The 19,579-nt window shown below is 48.6% G+C and overlaps 1 protein-coding gene across 1 annotated transcript in view; it reads right to left on the bottom strand.

Moving 5' to 3' along the window:
• The window catches only part of adgrl2a (adhesion G protein-coupled receptor L2a), a 111,328-nt gene that overhangs the window by 28,207 nt on the left and 63,542 nt on the right, over window positions 1-19,579 (bottom strand). The window contains 4 exon segments of the mRNA XM_084459246.1: window positions 1,333-1,371; window positions 2,547-2,732; window positions 3,285-3,388; window positions 6,326-6,622. Coding sequence (XP_084315372.1) covers window positions 1,333-1,371; window positions 2,547-2,732; window positions 3,285-3,388; window positions 6,326-6,622 — 626 coding nt within the window.

The raw sequence follows: 19,579 nt of genomic DNA, 5'->3' as shown, positions 1-19,579 counted from the left end.
ACTGTGCTCTGGGCAGTTTGACGTTGCTACGGACGTTACTGTAACAGAGGCTGCTGGTCCGAACTTGACAGGCCGAATACGAAGTGGCCAGAGACTCTGATCAGACGCCGGTGGAATTTCCCCCCGAAAATAATTGAATCAATCAGAGTAATGAGGTAATCGATGGCGGGGGCGGTGCTGGCCGACTAGGACGCGCTAACTTCACCTCGCATCAACTACCCCGCACGTCAAATACTGCTGACTCAGCGCTCTCCCTGGCAGCCTGGCGTCCAATAACATTGTCATTAGTCAGGGTGGGTGGGGGGGTGGGGGGGGAACCAATGAACCACGGGCCCCAGTGACATGCAACACACCGGACATATGCCCGGCCCCATGATGATGAAATCTGGGATGAGTGTGTTGTAACATTCTTTTTCTCCGTTTCTTTTTTACGAGCGGTGGCCGTCTAAAGGGTAATTAGCCCGATCCATTTTCACCACCTCCCCAAGGAGCCGTGTGGACAGGAGAGAGCTTGACTTTGGAGGCAGGTGGAGGACGTTGAGGAGTCCCTAATGGGGAGAGATGGGGCCAAAATACCCAGGAAGTGGCGGCGTCGGAGCCATTAAACAGAGAAGAACACAAATTGGTTTGGCCCTGCCAGCCTTATTACTCACAAGGAGACACAGATGTGTGTCTCTAATTTATGACAAATGTAAAATGCCAAATGGAAATCTGTGTCTTGAGGAGTGAACCACCATGAATTAGGTGTTGAAAGGTCAGACTTTGGCCGGGGAAAAAACAAAAGGTTTATATAAATCACGCGTGACCACCGTGTCCCACCATAGCGTTGAGACTGCTGTGTGAGGGCATCTTATATCAGTGAGATCAGAATCAGTCAATCAAAGAATGAACGATAAATCAACAGAAGCTAACAATGAATTACAACAGATATTAAATCGTTCAATAGAGTTATATAGAGTTAAATATCCAGGCATGTACCCTGAAACTAGCAAAAAGCAAAACAAAACAGGCAATGGAAGAAAAAGAATAATACAAAAATACAAAACAAACAGCCTGAAACCCCCCAAAATATACATTCAATTAAAAGAAGACACATTAGCAACTGCAGACGATTTCCCTGCAACTTAAGTTTTGCACTTGTCGGCACAAACATGTTCACGCAGGAGCGATTAACCAGGAATGCAGGAAGCACAGCCGGGCAGGAGGCGGGGCTACATGACAAGATGGGGGAGGGGCATGCGGCCAGGGGGACAGGGCTGTGCGGGGGGGGGGGGGGGTACAGTAGCAGACGGGGTACAGTAGAGACGGGGTACAGTAGCGTAGCTCAGATACCTTCATGTACGCCCTGCATGTCCTTTCTCGCTTTTGAAGCTTTTTCATTTCGAGGGACGAAGGAAAGATCAGACACAGAAACACACAGTTAGAGACTTTGGCCGACGTGTTCAGGGCCTCACTGGTAGTTCTGACTGACTGACTGACTGACTGACTGACTGACTGACTGACTGACTGACTCCCACTGACTGACTGACTAACTGGCTGACTGACTGACTGGCTGACTGACTGACTGATTGACTGACTGACTGACTGACTGACTGACTGACTGACTGACTGACTGATTGACTGACTGACTGACTGACTGACTGACTGACTGACTGACTGATTGACTGACTGACTGACTGACTGGCTGGCTGACTGACTGACTGACCAACTGACCAACTGACTCCCACAGACTGACTGACTGACTGACTGACTGACTGACTGACCAACTGACCAACTGACTCCCACAGACTGACTGACTGACTGACTGACTGACTGACTGACTGACTGGCTGGCTGACTGACTGACTGACTGACCAACTGACCAACTGACTCCCACAGACTGACTGACTGACTGACTGACTGACTGACTGACCAACTGACCAACTGACTCCCACAGACTGACTGACTGACTGACTGACTGACTGGCTGACTGGCTGACTGACTGACTGACTGACTGACTGACGGAGTCCCACAGACAGGCTGGCCCCTCCTCTCTGCGCCGCACAACTAGCGCTCTGGCAGAACCCGCACTGGCAGAACCGGCACTGGCAGAACCCACACTGGCAGAACCCGCTCTGGCAGAACCCGCTCTGGCAGAACCCGCCGCGGCAATTACCTCAATACAAATCCGTCTCTGCATGGCGGCCTAGTGAGCCTACAACGGAGTAACTGTTTTCCTCTCGTCGTGTCGGCCCTCTACTTCTGTCTGACTTCCAGGGGGGCGAGGGGAGCGTGACAGACCCGATACTGAGAACAATACCCACAGAATAACCAGCTACATGTTCTATTACTTTTCTCAAGTGTAAAAAACAGTTTTAACCCCGTAGTCAGAGAGTTAGAAAGAGAACGACTCCAACGAGCGCTGAGAACATCCTACTGTCTGGGTTCCACCGGGCGCGGCGGAGGATGACCGACGGATTCATCTCCATTCTGGCTCAGTACGTGATGGTGAATGAGGTTTTTGGGCGGCCATTTTGGGGCCGGGAGGGGAGGATGGGCGGCGGTTACCTTGTTGAAGCTGCGGCCTGCGGAGTCCTTCTCGCTGGGCCTCAGCTCCTGGAGCTGGGCGTCCAGGATGTCCACCAGCTGTTCCATCAGACGCACTGACGAGCTCACGTCGCCGGCGAAGATGGGGCCTTTGGTGTGCTTGGCGAGCTCGTTGGCCAGGTTAGCGGCGTTCTCGCCACTACGGATCTGCCGGGGTTTGACAGCGATCATCTTTTAAGTTTACGAACGCACATTCATCAGCGTTCAAGCACCATTTTCATACATGGGTGTTAATGTGCGGGAGTTTGCTAATAAAAATGTTATCTGCTGACCAGGGCAACGGCATTTCAGACATGGGGGCTCTGCCACTTTATATGAGGAGAGATTAGTCAACACTACTAGATGATCCTTACAGAATCACACAACAGGCACATATGATTCATTCGCATCAAAATATTAATCACAATCTAAGTTATTAGTGAGAGTGACAACATTTTTAATACTCAAGTATTACTCTATTAGGTCAAAACAGCATAGAGCAGATGGTTACATGGATTACTGTAGTAGTAGTAGTAGTAGTATTAGTAGTAGTAGTACTGTTTGTACTACTGTTACTCTTAGTAAAATGAGTCCCTAGATGTCTCACAGCCCGTTTCATCTCTAATTGTTCAAGATGAAAGGAAGGAAATGCACTCTTTCATTAACAACGCAGCTGCGCAGGCCACATTGGATTCTGGGTAAGCACATTCAGGTACCAACCTTCTGGGCCACCTGGTTGACCCAGTGGGACGTGCAGTTGCTGAGGTCAGGGCCCTTAGGGTGCCACGCCCCGGTGGCAAAGACACACAGGTAGGAGGCCGTGCCTGTTAGGGGAAAAGGGGCTTTAAAACCTGACACGGCATACTCCCAACACTATTAGAACCTGATACTAGAACCTGATACTAGAACCTGATACTCCCACCACTATTAGAACCTGATACTAGAACCTGATACTCCCAACACTATTAGAACCTGATACTAGAACCTGATACTCCCAACACTATTAGAACCTGATACTAGAACCTGATACTCCCACCACTATTAGAACCTGATACTAGAACCTGATACTCCCAACACTATTAGAACCTGATACTAGAACCTGATACTCCCAACACTATTAGAACCTGATACTAGAACCTGATACTCCCAACACTATTAGAACCTGATACTAGAACCTGATACTCCCAACACTATTAGAACCTGATACTAGAACCTGATACTAGAACCTGATACTCCCAACACTATTAGAACCTGATACTAGAACCTGATACTAGAACCTGATACTCCCACCACTATTAGAACCTGATACTAGAACCTGATACTCCCAACACTATTAGAACCTGATACTAGAACCTGATACTCCCAACACTATTAGAACCTGATACTAGAACCTGATACTCCCAACACTATTAGAACCTGATACTAGAACCTGATACTCCCAACACTATTAGAACCTGATACTAGAACCTGATACTAGAACCTGATACTCCCAACACTATTAGAACCTGATACTCCCAACACTATTAGAACCTGATACTCCCAACACTATTAGAACCTGATACTCCCAACAGTATTAGAACCTGATACTCCCAACACTATTAGAACCTGATACTCCCAACACTATTAGAACCTGATACTCCCAACACTATTAGAACCTGATACTAGAACCTGATACTCCCAACAGTATTAGAACCTGATACTCCCAACAGTATTAGAACCTGATACTCCCAACAGTATTAGAACCTGATACTCCCAACAGTATTAGAACCTGCTACTAGAACCTGATACTCCCAACACTATTAGAACCTGATACTAGAACCTGATACTCCCAACAGTATTAGAACCTGATACTCCCAACAGTATTAGAACCTGCTACTAGAACCTGATACTCCCAACACTATTAGAACCTGATACTCCCAACAGTATTAGAACCTGATACTAGAACCTGATACTCCCAACACTATTAGAACCTGATACTCCCAACAGCATTAGAACCTGATACTCCCAACACTATTAGAACCTGATACTAGAACCTGATACTCCCAACACTATTAGAACCTGATACTATAACCTGATACTAGAACCTGATACTCCCAACAGTATTAGAACCTGATACTCCCAACAGTATTAGAACCTGATACTAGAACCTTATACTCCCAACACTATTAGAACCTGATACTCCCAACAGTATTAGAACCTGATACTAGAACCTGATACTCCCAACACTATTAGAACCTGATACTATAACCTGATACTAGAACCTGATACTCCCAACAGTATTAGAACCTGATACTCCCAACAGTATTAGAACCTGATACTCCCAACAGTATTAGAACCTGATACTAGAACCTGATACTCCCAACAGTATTAGAACCTGATACTAGAACCTGATACTCCCAACAGTATTAGAACCTGCTACTCCCAACACTATTAGAACCTGATACTAGAACCTGATACTCCCAACACTATTAGAACCTGATACTAGAACCTGATACTCCCAACACTATTAGAACCTGATACTAGAACCTGATACTCCCAACACTATTAGAACCTGATACTCCCAACACTATTAGAACCTGATACTAGAACCTGATACTCCCAACACTATTAGAACCTGATACTATAACCTGATACTAGAACCTGATACTCCCAACAGTATTAGAACCTGATACTCCCAACAGTATTAGAACCTGATACTCCCAACAGTATTAGAACCTGATACTAGAACCTGATACTCCCAACAGTATTAGAACCTGATACTAGAACCTGATACTCCCAACAGTATTAGAACCTGCTACTCCCAACACTATTAGAACCTGATACTAGAACCTGATACTCCCAACACTATTAGAACCTGATACTAGAACCTGATACTCCCAACACTATTAGAACCTGATACTAGAACCTGATACTCCCAACACTATTAGAACCTGATACTAGAACCTGATACTAGAACCTGATACTCCCAACAGTATTAGAACCTGCTACTCCCAACACTATTAGAACCTGATACTAGAACCTGATACTCCCAACACTATTAGAACCTGATACTCCCAACAGTATTAGAACCTGCTACTCCCAACAGTATTAGAACCTGATACTCCCAACACTATTAGAACCTGATACTCCCAACAGTATTAGAACCTGCTACTCCCAACAGTATTAGAACCTGATACTAGAACCTGATACTAGAATATGATACTCCCAACAGTATTAGAACCTGCTACTCCCAACAGTATTAGAACCTGATACTCCCAACACTATTAGAACCTGATACTCCCAACAGTATTAGTATTAGCTGTGGGGACAGGAAGAAAGGACACAGTGGTTTTGAACTGAAAGCCAGAAAATTCCAGTAAAACCCTGAGTCAGTTTTACTATAAATTAGGTAACAGCAAGGAGTTCCTTCCGCCCCAATTACCACACATTTAATGAACCCTGAATGTTAACGCAATTTCACACACAATTCAATAAGGCTTGAGCATCTTCAAGCAGGCCGCGAGAAACAGCTGAGCCTGTGTTCCTTTTCACCAGAAACACAGCAGACTGCCAAACAACGTTTTGACCTAGAATGACAGTTAATTATTCACACCGCTGTAAAATACTATCTCACACCGAGTCCTTGCACTCTTCCAACCGACGTTCTTTATCAATAAATGATACACGGTCCCCAACAACAGAGCGCTATAACGAGCACACACTTCTCTCTCCCGGCCCCGGCAGCTGCAGCGGGGGGCCCCTGAGGTAAACAGGCTGCTTACCTCTCGTTCCCTTGGGGCAGGGCCGCTCCACCTGCATGCCCCTCTGGGTCTGGGGCCACACGATGTCCCTCTTCTCCACGGCTTCGCAGAAGCGCTGCGGCAGGGGGAAGCTCTCCAGGGGCGGGGGCGCCGTGGTCTGGGGGGCCTCCGGAGGGGGTTTGGGCGCTCCCCTGCTCCCCTCCTTGGGCCCTGTTGTGGTGGTGGTGTTGGCGACACCTCTGTGCGCGGTGGTGGTTGTCGTAGCGGCGGTGGTTCGGGGAGGTGGGGGGGCGACCGTGGCTTCTGACGGAGGGGGAGCTGTGGAGAGAAGAAGAGAGAGATGTTGACGTCAGCTCCCCCACAAGATCTGTTCTCTTTCTTTCCAAACATGCCCAGACCCATGACTGTGGGGGGAGAATATAGCGATACAAAATAGTGCTACACATAATGGTGGGGCATATGATGTGTGAACAGACTGGGCTTTTTCTATGGGCTATGCCTTATTCAAGGCACTCGGTCTGCAGCCAACGAGACAATAATTACAGTTCCATCTTCCCGAGCGGCGGTGCGTCATGCCTGGGGGATTCTGAGGCATAGCTGATCAAATTTCACCAGAGAAACACAAAGCCAGTGTGTAGACTTGTTGTTGGGGAGATGTATTTGGTGGTGGTTCCTTCCTTATACCTCCTGTATATTAGTGATAAAGCAGGTAGCACATGTGGTAACTCATTCAGGGTGCCACGGGCCAAAACCATACATTTCAGTCAAGGGAAACAGGAGAAGTGTGCGCTGTTGCATTTAACATGAACCACAGAAGGATGGTGTGTGCTGCATTTAGAAAGAAAAAAATTGTGAGGAGAGGGGGGCAGGGTAGTGCATGAATGGCAGTGCAATTACAGTTTATCTTATGTCAATGGCACATGAGTACTTCAGCCACTGACATGCTGATAATACACTTTTGATAAGGTTACGTTTTGACCGTACATCTCCAGGAGCTGTGAGGTGGACTGGCTATTTAGCGGGTACTTTTCAAATGCAATATCAAATCGACAGAATGTGTGTGTGTATGTGTGTGTGTGTGTGTGTGTGTGTGTGTGTGTGTGTGTGTGTGTGTGGAATTGAATCAGATGTGAGCGCAACACTGGGGGATTTGTTGTAGGTGTATCTATTTTAATCAAGTAAGAGTGTGTGGAACAAGCGTTGAGGACGAGAGAGAGAGAGAGAGTGGATGTGAGAGAGAGAGTGGATGTGGGGGAGAGAGTGGATGTGAGAGAGAGAGTGGATGTGGGGGAGAGAGTGGATGTGGGGGAGAGAGTGGATGTGGGGGAGAGAGTGGATGTGGGGGAGAGAGTGGATGAGGGGGAGAGAGTGGATGTGGGGGAGAGAGTGGATGTGGGGGAGAGAGTGGATGTGAGAGAGAGAGTGGATGTGGGGGAGAGAGTGGATGTGGGGGAGAGAGTGGATGTGAGAGAGAGAGTGGATGTGGGGGAGAGAGTGGATGTGGGGGAGAGAGTGGATGTGAGAGAGAGAGAGAGAGAGTGGATGTGGGGGAGAGAGTGGATGTGAGAGAGAGAGTGGATGTGGGGGAGAGAGTGGATGTGGGGGAGAGAGTGGATGAGGGGGAGAGAGTGGATGAGGGGGAGAGAGTGGATGTGGGGGAGAGAGTGGATGTGAGAGAGAGAGAGTGGATGTGGGGGAGAGAGTGGATGTGGGGGAGAGAGTGGATGTGAGAGAGAGAGTGGATGTGGGGAGGGGGAGAGAGTGGATGTGGGGGAGAGAGTGGATGTGAGAGAGAGAGTGGATGTGGGGGAGAGAGTGGATGAGGGGGAGAGAGTGGATGAGGGGGAGAGAGTGGATGTGGGGGAGAGAGTGGATGTGGGGGAGAGAGTGGATGAGGGGGAGAGAGTGGATGTGGGGGAGAGAGTGGATGTGGGGGAGAGAGTGGATGTGGGGGAGAGAGAGAGTGGATGTGAGAGAGAGAGTGGATGTGGGGGAGAGAGAGAGTGGATGTGAGAGAGAGAGAGAGTGGATGTGGGGGAGAGAGTGGAAGAGAGGGAAGCAGCCCTGCAGCCGGGCGAGTCGGACCAGCGCATCAGCGCCACGCCCTATCGGCTCCTTCCATTGGATAAGGGGACTAGCTGATGGACATAGTTGATGTGTCTGGCAGGGCGTGGCGGCGAGGAAGGGACACATCAGCACAGCCTGGCTGACGGGACCGCCTCTGAGCTTGGCTCGCTACCTGCTGTGGATTAGTCTCTACTGACCGCTGAGGACAGCTCAATGTGTCTGTCTCCTGGCGGGGCAGAGTAGCACCCCTCCCTCAGACAGGGGGGCAGACGATGACAGGCTGACGTCCTCAGAGTACCACTCTAGCCCACTCTTCTTCTCTATCTAGTCCACTCTTCTCTATCTATCCCACTCTTCTCCTCTATCTATCCCACTCTTCTCCTCTATCTATCCCACTCTTCTCCTCTATCTAGCCCACTCTTCTTCTCTATCTATCCCACTCTTCTCCTCTATCTAGCCCACTCTTCTCCTCTATCTTTCCCACTCTTCTCCTCTATCTAGCCCACTCTTCTCCTCTATCTATCCCACTCTTCTCCTCTATCTAGCCCACTCTTCTCCTCTATCTATCCCACTCTTCTCCTCTATCTATCCCACTCTTCTTCTCTATCTATCCCACTCTTCTTCTCTATCTATCCCACTCTTCTTCTCTATCCAGCCCACTCTTCTCCTCTATCTATCCCACTCTTCTCCTCTATCTAGCCCACTCTTCTTCTCTATCTAGCCCACTCTTCTCCTCTATCTAGCCCACTCTTCTCCTCTATCTAGCCCACTCTTCTCCTCTATCTATCCCACTCTTCTCCTCTATCTATCCCTCTCTTCTCCTCTATCTAGCCCACTCTTCTTCTCTATCTAGCCCACTCTTCTCCTCTATCTATCCCACTCTTCTCCTCTATCTAGCCCACTCTTCTCCTCTATCTATCCCACTCTTCTTCTCTATCTAGCCCACTCTTCTCCTCTATCTAGCCCACTCTTCTCCTCTATCTATCCCACTCTTCTCCTCTATCTATCCCACTCTTCTTCTCTATCTATCCCTCTCTTCTCCTCTATCTATCCCACTCTTCTCCTCTATCTATCCCACTCTTCTCCTCTATCTATCCCACTCTTCTCCTCTATCTATCCCACTCTTCTCCTCTATCTATCCCACTCTTCTCCTCTATCTATCCCACTCTTCTCCTCTATCTAGCCCACTCTTCTTCTCTATCTATCCCACTCTTCTTCTCTATCTATCCCACTCTTCTCCTCTATCTATCCCACTCTTCTCCTCTATCTATCCCACTCTTCTCCTCTATCTAGCCCACTCTTCTTCTCTATCTATCCCACTCTTCTTCTCTATCTATCCCACTCTTCTTCTCTATCTATCCCACTCTTCTCCTCTATCTATCCCACTCTTCTCCTCTATCTAGCCCACTCTTCTCCTCTATCTATCCCACTCTTCTTCTCTATCTATCCCACTCTTCTTCTCTATCTATCCCACTCTTCTTCTCTATCTATCCCACTCTTCTTCTCTATCTATCCCACTCTTCTTCTCTATCTATCCCACTCTTCTCCTCTATCTATCCCACTCTTCTTCTCTATCTATCCCACTCTTCTCCTCTATCTATCCCACTCTTCTCCTCTATCTAGCCCACTCTTCTCCTCTATCCATCCCACTCTTCTCCTCTATCTATCCCACTCTTCTTCTCTATCTAGAACACTCTTCTTCTCTATCTATCCCCCTCTTCTCCTCTATCTATCCCACTCTTCTTCTCTATCTATCCCACTCTTCTCCTCTATCTATCCCACTCTTCTCCTCTATCTATCCCACTCTTCTCCTCTATCTATCCCACTCTCCTTCTCTATCTAGCCCACTCTTCTCCTCTATCTAGCCCACTCTTCTCCTCTATCTATCTATCCCACTCTTCTCCTCTATCTAGCCCACTCTTCTCCTCTATCTATCCCACTCTTCTCCTCTATCTAGCCCACTCTTCCACTCTATCTATCCCACTCTTCTTCTCTATCTATCCCACTCTTCTCCTCTATCTAGCCCACTCTTCTCCTCTATCTAGCCCACTCTTCTCCTCTATCTATCCCACTCTTCTCCTCTATCTATCTATCCCACTCTTCTTCTCTATCTATCCCACTCTTCTTCTCTATCTATCCCACTCTTCTTCTCTATCTATCCCACTCTTCTTCTCTATCTAGCCCACTCTTCTTCTCTATCTAGCCCACTCTTCTCCTCTAAATAGCCCACTCTTCTCCTCTATCTAGCCCACTCTTCTTCTCTATCTATCCCACTCTTCCACTCTTCTCCTCTATCTAGCCCACTCTTCTCCTCTATCTAGCCCACTCTCCCATCTTGGTCGCTGAAGACATGAACGTGTGAAAGCAATAAACAGAAGACCATCCAGATTATTCACATGCTGTTGCGTAAAATAAATGTTAGCATGTACTTCCCTAGATGACAGAGGTCTGGTTGAACACTGGGTCAGAATGAGTGAATGAACATCAAAATGAGTGAATGAACAGGGGCTAGGAGCACTGCGAGGGGTTGGTGGGCAAAGCGCCAGGAACTTCTCAGGAAATTGTGGGGCCCGCTATACATTTCCAGAGCGTGACCGATGATGATGATGAAAACTTCACTCTTTCTGGGTGAGGATTCCAGCCCCCCATCCTATAGACAAAACCCAGGCTAAATTAAATGAAAACTAAAGCAACATGAATCGTTGTTGTATGACATGATTTAAGATAAGGGATTTGCTCCGCGATCAATCAAGTTGGCGTCTGGTGTAATCCAAGTGCATTCCTTTGGCATGTAAGCCAACAGTTGTATCATGTCCAGACCCCTTCTCAAACAGCTACGTGTGTTAGCCTGCCCAAGCACTGCGCTGCATTCTTTACTTATGCTAAGAGATGTACCGCAATTATTTCTCTCGACTCATTTTCTCCAACCTGCTGTTCTGGTTATCAGTGCAGTAACTGAAGGGTAATTACAGCAGGCTAGGCTCACGTAATGGCATTGTGTCTCAGTGAAAGAGAGCTCCATTAGGGAGGATCTAGTCTGGTTGAGCCCGAGCTTTGCCTCAATAATAACACAGGGCTTTCAGCCTCTTCTCACGCTCACACGCCACACGGCACAACTCTCACGTGGAGAAATGACCCACCCCTAAATACTAGCAGTTCAATGTTCATGGGACCCTTATTTTGAAATTACTTGAAGGAACGCTATTCTCGCCTCCCAGTCGTCCTTTGTGTCCAAAGAATGCTAGCTAGCGGGGAGAGAGAACGCTACCTAGCGGGGTGAGATAACGCTACCTAGTGGGTGAGAAAGAAAGCTACCTAACGGGGAGAGAGAACGCTACCTAGCAGGGAGAGAGAGAGAGCACTAGCTAGCAGGGAGAGAGGATGCTACCTAGCGGGGTGAGAGAACGCTAGCTAGTGGGCGAGAGAGAACGCTACCTAGCGGGGTGAGAGAGGATGCTACCTAGCGGTGAGAGAGAGAAAACGCTACCTAGCGGGGTGAGATAATGCTACCTAGTGGGGGAGAGAGGATGCTACCTAGTGGGCGAGAGAGAACGCTACCTAGCGGGGTGAGAGAGAGAGAGAACGCTACCTAGCTGGGTGAGATAACGCTACCTAGCGGGGTGAGAGGATGCTACCTAGCGGGGAGAGAGAACGCTAGCTAGCGGGGTGAGAGAACGCTACCTAGCGGGGTGAGAGAACGCTACCTAGCGGGGAGAGAGAACGCTACCTAGCGGGGTGAGAGAACGCTACCTAGCGGGGTGAGAGAACGCTACCTAGCGGGGTGAGAGAACGCTACCTAGCGGGGAGAGAGAACGCTACCTAGCGGGGAGAGAGAACGCTACCTAGCGGGGAGAGAGAACGCTACCTAGAGGGGAGAGAGAACGCTACCTAGCGGGGAGAGAGAACGCTACCTAGCGGGGAGAGAGTACGCTAGCTAGCGGGGAGAGAGGACGCTAGCTAGCGGGGAGAGAGGACGCTACCTAGCGGGGTGAGAGAACGCTACCTAGCGGTGAGAGAGAACGCTACCTAGCGGTGAGAGAGAACGCTACCTAGCGGGGAGAGAGAACGCTACCTAGCGGTGAGAGAGAACGCTACCTAGCGGGGTGAGAGAACGCTACCTAGCGGGGTGAGAGAACGCTACCTAGCGGGGTGAGAGAACGCTAGCTAGCGGGGTGAGAGAACGCTACCTAGCGGTGAGAGAGAACGCTACCTAGCGGGGAGAGAGAATGCTAACTAGCGGGGTGAGAGAACGCTACCTAGCGGGGTGAGAGAACGCTACCTAGCGGGGAGAGAGAGCACTAGCTAGCGGGGTGAGAGAACGCTAGCTAGCGGGGTGAGAGAACGCTAGCTAGCGGGTTGAGATAATGCTACCTAGCGGGGTGAGAGAACGCTAGCTAGCGGGGTGAGAGAACGCTACCTAGCGGGGAGAGATAATGCTACCTAGCGGGGTGAGAGAACGCTACCTAGAGGGGTGAGAGAACGCTAGCTAGCGGGGTGAGAGAACGCTAGCTAGCGGGGTGAGAGAACGCTACCTAGCGGGGAGAGATAATGCTACCTAGCGGGGTGAGAGAACGCTACCTAGAGGGGTGAGAGAACGCTAGCTAGCGGGGTGAGAGAACGCTAGCTAGCGGGGTGAGAGAATGCTACCTAGCGGGGTGAGAGAGAACGCTACCTAGCGGGGTGAGAGAACGCTACCTAGCGGGGTGAGAGAACGCTACCTAGCGGGGAGAGAGAACGCTACCTAGCGGGGTGAGAGAATGCTACCTAGCGGGGTGAGAGAATGCTACCTAGCGGGGTGAGAGAACGCTACCTAGCGGGGAGAGAGAACGCTACCTAGCGGGGTGAGAGAACGCTACCTAGCGGGGTGAGAGAACGCTACCTAGCGGGGAGAGAGAACGCTACCTAGCGGGGAGAGATAATGCTACCTAGCCGGGTGAGGAGGGTTGTTGTGGCTAAAAAAAACTCACTCCAAACCTTTGGTCAAACTTGGCAGCCCTAACAACACTATTGTCAACAAAATGTGGAGTGGAATACTGTATATCCACTGAATGGTCTGTTTGTGAAAATTGCATTTTAGGTATAAGTAGAAAAATAGTGATTTATTGTGCAAACAATATACCCAATATAAGCAATAAGCGATACACTACGTCAAACCTTGCTGTTGTCATGCTGGCTGTTCAGCCATACATAGTGTGTTGTTGTGTAATCCTAACAGCCCCATAATCTCATTAACTGTAGCCAACGAGACATGCCGCAGCATAATTTAATCCAGTGAAAGCTTGGATTAATGCTACAGGTATTACAAGGGACGCTCCTACCGAGCTGCCTCTGCATTAGCTGCAGTAACAGGGTTGGATTATCAGTGCGCCGGCTTCCTCTTTGTGGAGCTCTATTGATTGTTAGTGCTGCTCCTCCAGCACATTGATATCCCATCAGAAGCACTCTAACTCTAACTACAACATATGCAGATTCAAGTGTATTTCCTGGGTGTCTGCGCTCATCGTCTATCCCACTAACATTTGTCTGATACCCTCGAATGCCCTCCTGTACAATTTTCTTTTGATTACAACAGGGGCAGTCTCTCTCTCTCTTGTCTGCTCTCTCTCTCTAGCCCTCTCTCTCTCTCTCTCTCTCCTTCCATCTCTCTCTCTCCCTCTCTCTTCCTCTCTCTCTCTCTCTCTGGTCCTCTCTCTCTCTCTGGTCCTCTCTCTCTTCCACTCTCTATCTCTCTTTCTCTCTCTCCCCCCCTCTCTCTCTCCTTCCCTCTCTCTCTCTCTCCCTCTCTCTTCCTCTATCTCTCTCTCTCTCTCTGGTCCTCTCTCTCTCTCCCTCTTCCACTCTCTCTTTCTCTTTCTCTCTCTCTCCCTCTCTCTGTCACCCTCTCTCTCTCTCTCTTTCTCTCTCTCTCTCTTGTGCACACTCCCCTTTCTCTCTCAGGCCAGATAGCCGAACCAGAGAGAGGATCCTCAATTAATATGTCTGTCTAGCTCTCAGCCCAAGAGGGACCTTCAATTACCTGCCATAGAGAAGGAGAGGAAGGACGGATATCTTCCAAAGTACTGTGGATATAGTCAGAACCGTCACATTCATAACCTCTTAATATGATCAACGCCCACAAACGTTTCCCATTTGAATATATCTCTGTGCCACTATTACCACTGGGGGAGAGCGAGTGTGCCAGAGACAATAATCCAGCGAGGCCAGGAGTGTGTGGGGGGAGGCGGGCGCTGTCAGCCATCCACACAGGCCAAATTGGACTTCTCCAGGCCTCACTAGTCATGCCAGAGTGAAAAATGAAAAGTGACAGTGAGTGTGTCTTTTATATTATGCTTAATGGCAGCACTTAGGATGTTCCCCGCATGGCTGTTCACCGGGGTGATGCCTCACTCACACGATCAGGAGCTGCTTATCTTCACGCCAACGTGGGGGACGGGGGGACCGATACAAGGCTTGTAGAACTGTTGTTTTACATCATTTGCAGGGAAATAAGTAAAGGTAGTTATTTTTATTCAATCTGCCACACTGCTCAAGTCCCTCTCTGAGATCTTAATGGAACATAAGAGCGCAGAGTAGATTTCCACCGAGGCAGCTCTCCAGGTGTCAACGTGAGGGGATCGTTTAAAGGTGTCTTTTATCAACAGTGAAACGCAGTGAGTCCCAGGTGGTAATCACCTCTTAATGGAAGAGTAATAGCAGACGGAAGAAGTCAATGGCAGCGACAATTAAAACCCTGTTTTTCTGATCAAAAGGGAGCCGAGTAAAGGCTTTATAAAAAGGGCCCAGGAACGTAAGGAGAGGAGTGGGAGAGGAAAGGAAAACGCCATCTGCTTTCAAAGCCCATCTGAAAAAGGAATTAACCCGTCGTTGGCCTCATCAAGATGGGGGGGCAGACTGTCTGTGAGTCACAGGAACCTCAGAGTCATGTCCTTCCCAGTACTTGCTGTGTAGGACGTATTCCTGTAAACACAGGGCTGTTTGTTTGCATGTTTGCATTTAGCATCTGACTGTGTACAGCATGGTAAGACATGAAAGACACATATGGAAATTACTGATTTTTTATGTTAATTTTAATGAGTGAAATATGCTCCACTCACAGCAATAATGCACAAGGAACATTAGATGGTGTATTACCCTGTTTACCCTGCTGAGACAGCGATGGTGTAGAAATGACTGTCTATCCATGAGCTTTCATGCCCTCGTGTCTCAAACCACTGTCCACGTCTGATGGAACAAGACCCAATAGCTGGTTTGATTGTTATTAAAGGCGGTATCAAATGGCTCACACACACACCCAGACAGCAGGGACACAGCTGTTCCCAGATGAGACGCTGCCTTTTCTCCGGGTGCTTTCTCCACTGTACGTGCCTAACATTTCAAGTGTTAACTCCAAGTGGGCTGAACCAGCCTGTATTTGATGTCATGCACAACGGGTGTCTCTTTCACAGGAAATCCATAGTGGTCTCTCTCTATCTTGCAAACACACACACGCATGCACACGCACACCGTCACACAAAGCACACCCAAAAGATATAGAAAGATATCTTTAGAAAGATAGAAATAAAATAGCCTCAAAGCCAGTGAGGACTATTAAGGGACTGTTATGACATCTCAGTGTAATATTTTTAATAGCAGCAGATACCGTAGACCATACCTGTGTACTCCAGAGTCAGATACCGTAGACCATACCTGAGTACTCCAGAGTCAGATACCGTCGGCCATACCTGAGTACTCCAGAGTCAGATACCGTAGACTAGACCTGAGTACTCCAGAGTCAGATACCGTAGACTAGACCTGAGTACTCCAGAGTCAGATACCGTAGGCCATACCTGAGTACTACAGAGTCAGATACCGTAGACCATACCTGAGTACTCCAGAGTGATCGTCCGCTAATGTAAAACAATGCTTAGTGACACTCTGAAAAAACAACCCCGGATGATTATTTTGCCACACTCTGTAGACAACATGACTCAGAAGCCACGTCTCTCCCCGTGCGCTTTAGCAGACGTACGTGAGGCTGTACAATGTCGTGTCGCCGCTTTCTTTCAGCATTTGAAAACCAATTAGAATCACTGTAGTATTTGGACCATGCGTGGAAATCCTTGTGGGATGTGAGAACGCTAGTCCCTAGCTCGGCGCGGGGGAGAAGGAGTGGGCAGCCTGGCCTCCCAGTTACTTCCTGTGCTGCTTTACAGCACAAAGCGTAATACAATGTCATTGTTGGCGTTTGGCAGAAAACCATCAATCTCCGGCCCACATATTGCCGCCCTGACGTGAAATCCAGGGGTGACGGCGCCAGGGAATCACGTCATCTGCAAACAAAACAAGAAAGCGAACGTGTGACCGGATACCGCGGGGGCGATGGCGATGAGGATCCAGGCGCCGATGATCCGTCTGAATTAGCGCACCCCTCCTAGGGGCGGGGGATGGGGGGGGGAGCCGAGACTGGCGGGGGGTGGGACGGCACGGATGGGCAGGTATCTGGCGTTGCCCGGAAGGGGAGCCAAAGCACGATGATGGCCTGCGCCTCCGGGTCCCAACGGGGGAGGTGCCTCGTTCGGGAGTCTAGCCCGACCGGGACCAGAACACACGCTGTCTGGGTCGGGGACACAGCTGTTGACTATGGAGGACAATAGAAGCCTCGCTATCAGCAGCTGCAGTGAGTAAGACGGGGTCCACAGACAAGAGAGAGAGAGAGAGAGAGAGAGAGAGAGAGAGAGAGAAAGAGAGAAACAGAGAGAGAGACAGACAGACAGACAGAGAGAGAGAGATAGGAGGGAAGGAGGGATAGAACATACAGTAAAAATGGTAATTTATTTTCCACATCGATACGCTCTCCATTTCAGTGTGTGTGACTCGGGTGTCAGGTAACCTGGGTTACAAGTTGTCAAAACAGAGCTATCTTTAACATTTTCCTGTGCATCTTCATCTGCATGCATCACTCAGGGACACAGAGCAGAGGGCCCCTATACAATATTACCACAGAGCAGAGGGCCCCTATACAATATTACCATCCAGAGCAGAGGGCCCCTATACAATATTACCATCCAGAGCAGAGGGCCCCTATACAATATTACCAGAGAGCAGAGAGGCCCTATACAATATTACCACAGAGCAGAGGGCCCCTATACAATATTACCATCCAGAGCAGAGGGCCCCTATACAATATTATCATCCAGAGCAGAGGGCCCCTATACAATATTACCATCCAGAGCAGAGAGGCTCTATACAATATTACCATCCAGAGCAGAGGGCCCCTATACAATATTACCACAGAGCAGAGGGCCCCTATACAATATTACCATCCAGAGCAGAGGGCCCCTATACAATATTACCACAGAGCAGAGGGCCCCTATACAATATTACCACAGAGCAGAGGGCCCCTATACAATATTACCACAGAGCAGAGGGCCCCTATACAATATTACCATCCAGAGCAGAGGGCCCCTATACAATATTACCACCCAGAGCAGAGGGCCCCTATACAATATTACCACCCAGAGCAGAGGGCCCCTATACAATATTACCACCCAGAGCAGAGGGCCCCTATACAATATTACCATCCAGAGCAGAGGGCCCCTATACAATATTACCATCCAGAGCAGAGGGCCCCTATACAATATTACCATCCAGAGCAGAGGGCCCCTATACAATATTACCACCCAGAGCAGAGGGCCCCTATACAATATTACCACCCAGAGCAGCTTGGATGACAATGAGGCTGTGATACATACTGTATACGAGTTCTCTCTCTCTCTCTCTCTCTCTCTCTCTCTCTCTCTCTCTCTCTGGCTTACTATGTGCACACATTTCAATTAGCTATGAACTGACCTACATGAGTGCATAGGAAGAAGAAACGTAATTCCTCAATGATTCAACAAATTATAGGGTGTTATTGAAAAAAAAAAGGTTTCATGTGATAATGCGTGTGTGTTTGTGTGTGTGTGTGTGTGTTTGTGTGTGTGTGTGCGTGTGTGCGTGTATGTGTGTGTGTGTGCGTGCGTGCGTGCGTGTGTGTGTGTGTGCGTGTGTGTGTGCGTGTGTGTGTGTGTGTGCGTGCGTGTGTGTGTGTATGTGTGTGTGCGTGTGTGTGTGTGTGCGGGGGAGGGGGGGGCTCTTAGGGAACTGTTAATGTATAGAACAGATGAACAGCATCTAAGTATTGTCGTTCTCTGCACCCCGCAAGTGTAAAAGAGTGAGAGCAGCAGGCGAGTGTTTGGACCACATAGAGAGAGACCAGGAAGATAATTGGCGTGTGGTATCACTGCCAGCGTGGGGCACTTCTACCTTGTAATTTGAAATAAATTGGGTCATTCTCCCGCTTTAAAAGCCCCTCTTGGGAATGTGTAATTTCAGGCCCCAGCAAGGAGATGTTATGCAAATGTATTGACACCCAAACAATTAAAGAGGCAGTAGTGAGTTGTGTGGGTGTTAACTGCAGCTCAGGGTATCTTTTATGGAAGCAATCTACAATCTAATTTAACAACTTGGGATGAATAAATACTTTTCCACCAGTTCACCTGTGTCCCATTTACGTAGTAGATGAGGCCTGTTTGTGCATTCCTATGTCAAAATAACAGTATGTAGCCTCAAATCTATGAGTAGATGCATACTCAGATTCCAGACTACATAGTGCTACTATGCATGCTTAAACAGCCGATATAAATGGATGTCAAGTGAGTCTTTTATGAGCGACACGCTACTTCAATCAACTGCATCATCTCGCTTGCAATGTGAGAGAGATGTGCATCTTCTACAAGCTTCCGTGTGGACGAGAAAAGCAGGGTTGCAGGCGTGCGTACGAACATTAAACCCAGAACATAAAACGTAGTACAAACATTAAACACAGAACATAAAACATAGTACAAACATTAAACACAGAACATAGTACAAACTTTAAACACAGAACATAGTACAAACATTAAACACAGAACATAGTACAAACTTTAAACACAGAACATAGTACAAACATTAAACACAGTGCTTTCACAGGAGACGCACAAATGTGGGTCTTAATGGATCCATGCAAAAGGGAACGGGCCTATTTGACCAACCAAGGCCTGTTGGACTGGACTCTGCCCCTAATCTGCCCCCATGCAGCCCAACCAGCTGAGGCAGCCATGACAGGGACCCACCTGTCACCCACCAGCGCACCACCATCACTTATGCGAGTCTGCTTTCCATGTCCTTGGTGTGTTATCCACTCTCACT

Source organism: Borostomias antarcticus, assembly GCF_949987555.1.
Source record: "Borostomias antarcticus genome assembly, chromosome: 26".
Classification (NCBI taxonomy): domain Eukaryota; kingdom Metazoa; phylum Chordata; class Actinopteri; order Stomiiformes; family Stomiidae; genus Borostomias; species Borostomias antarcticus.
This window is presented reverse-complemented; position numbering and strand designations above follow the sequence as displayed.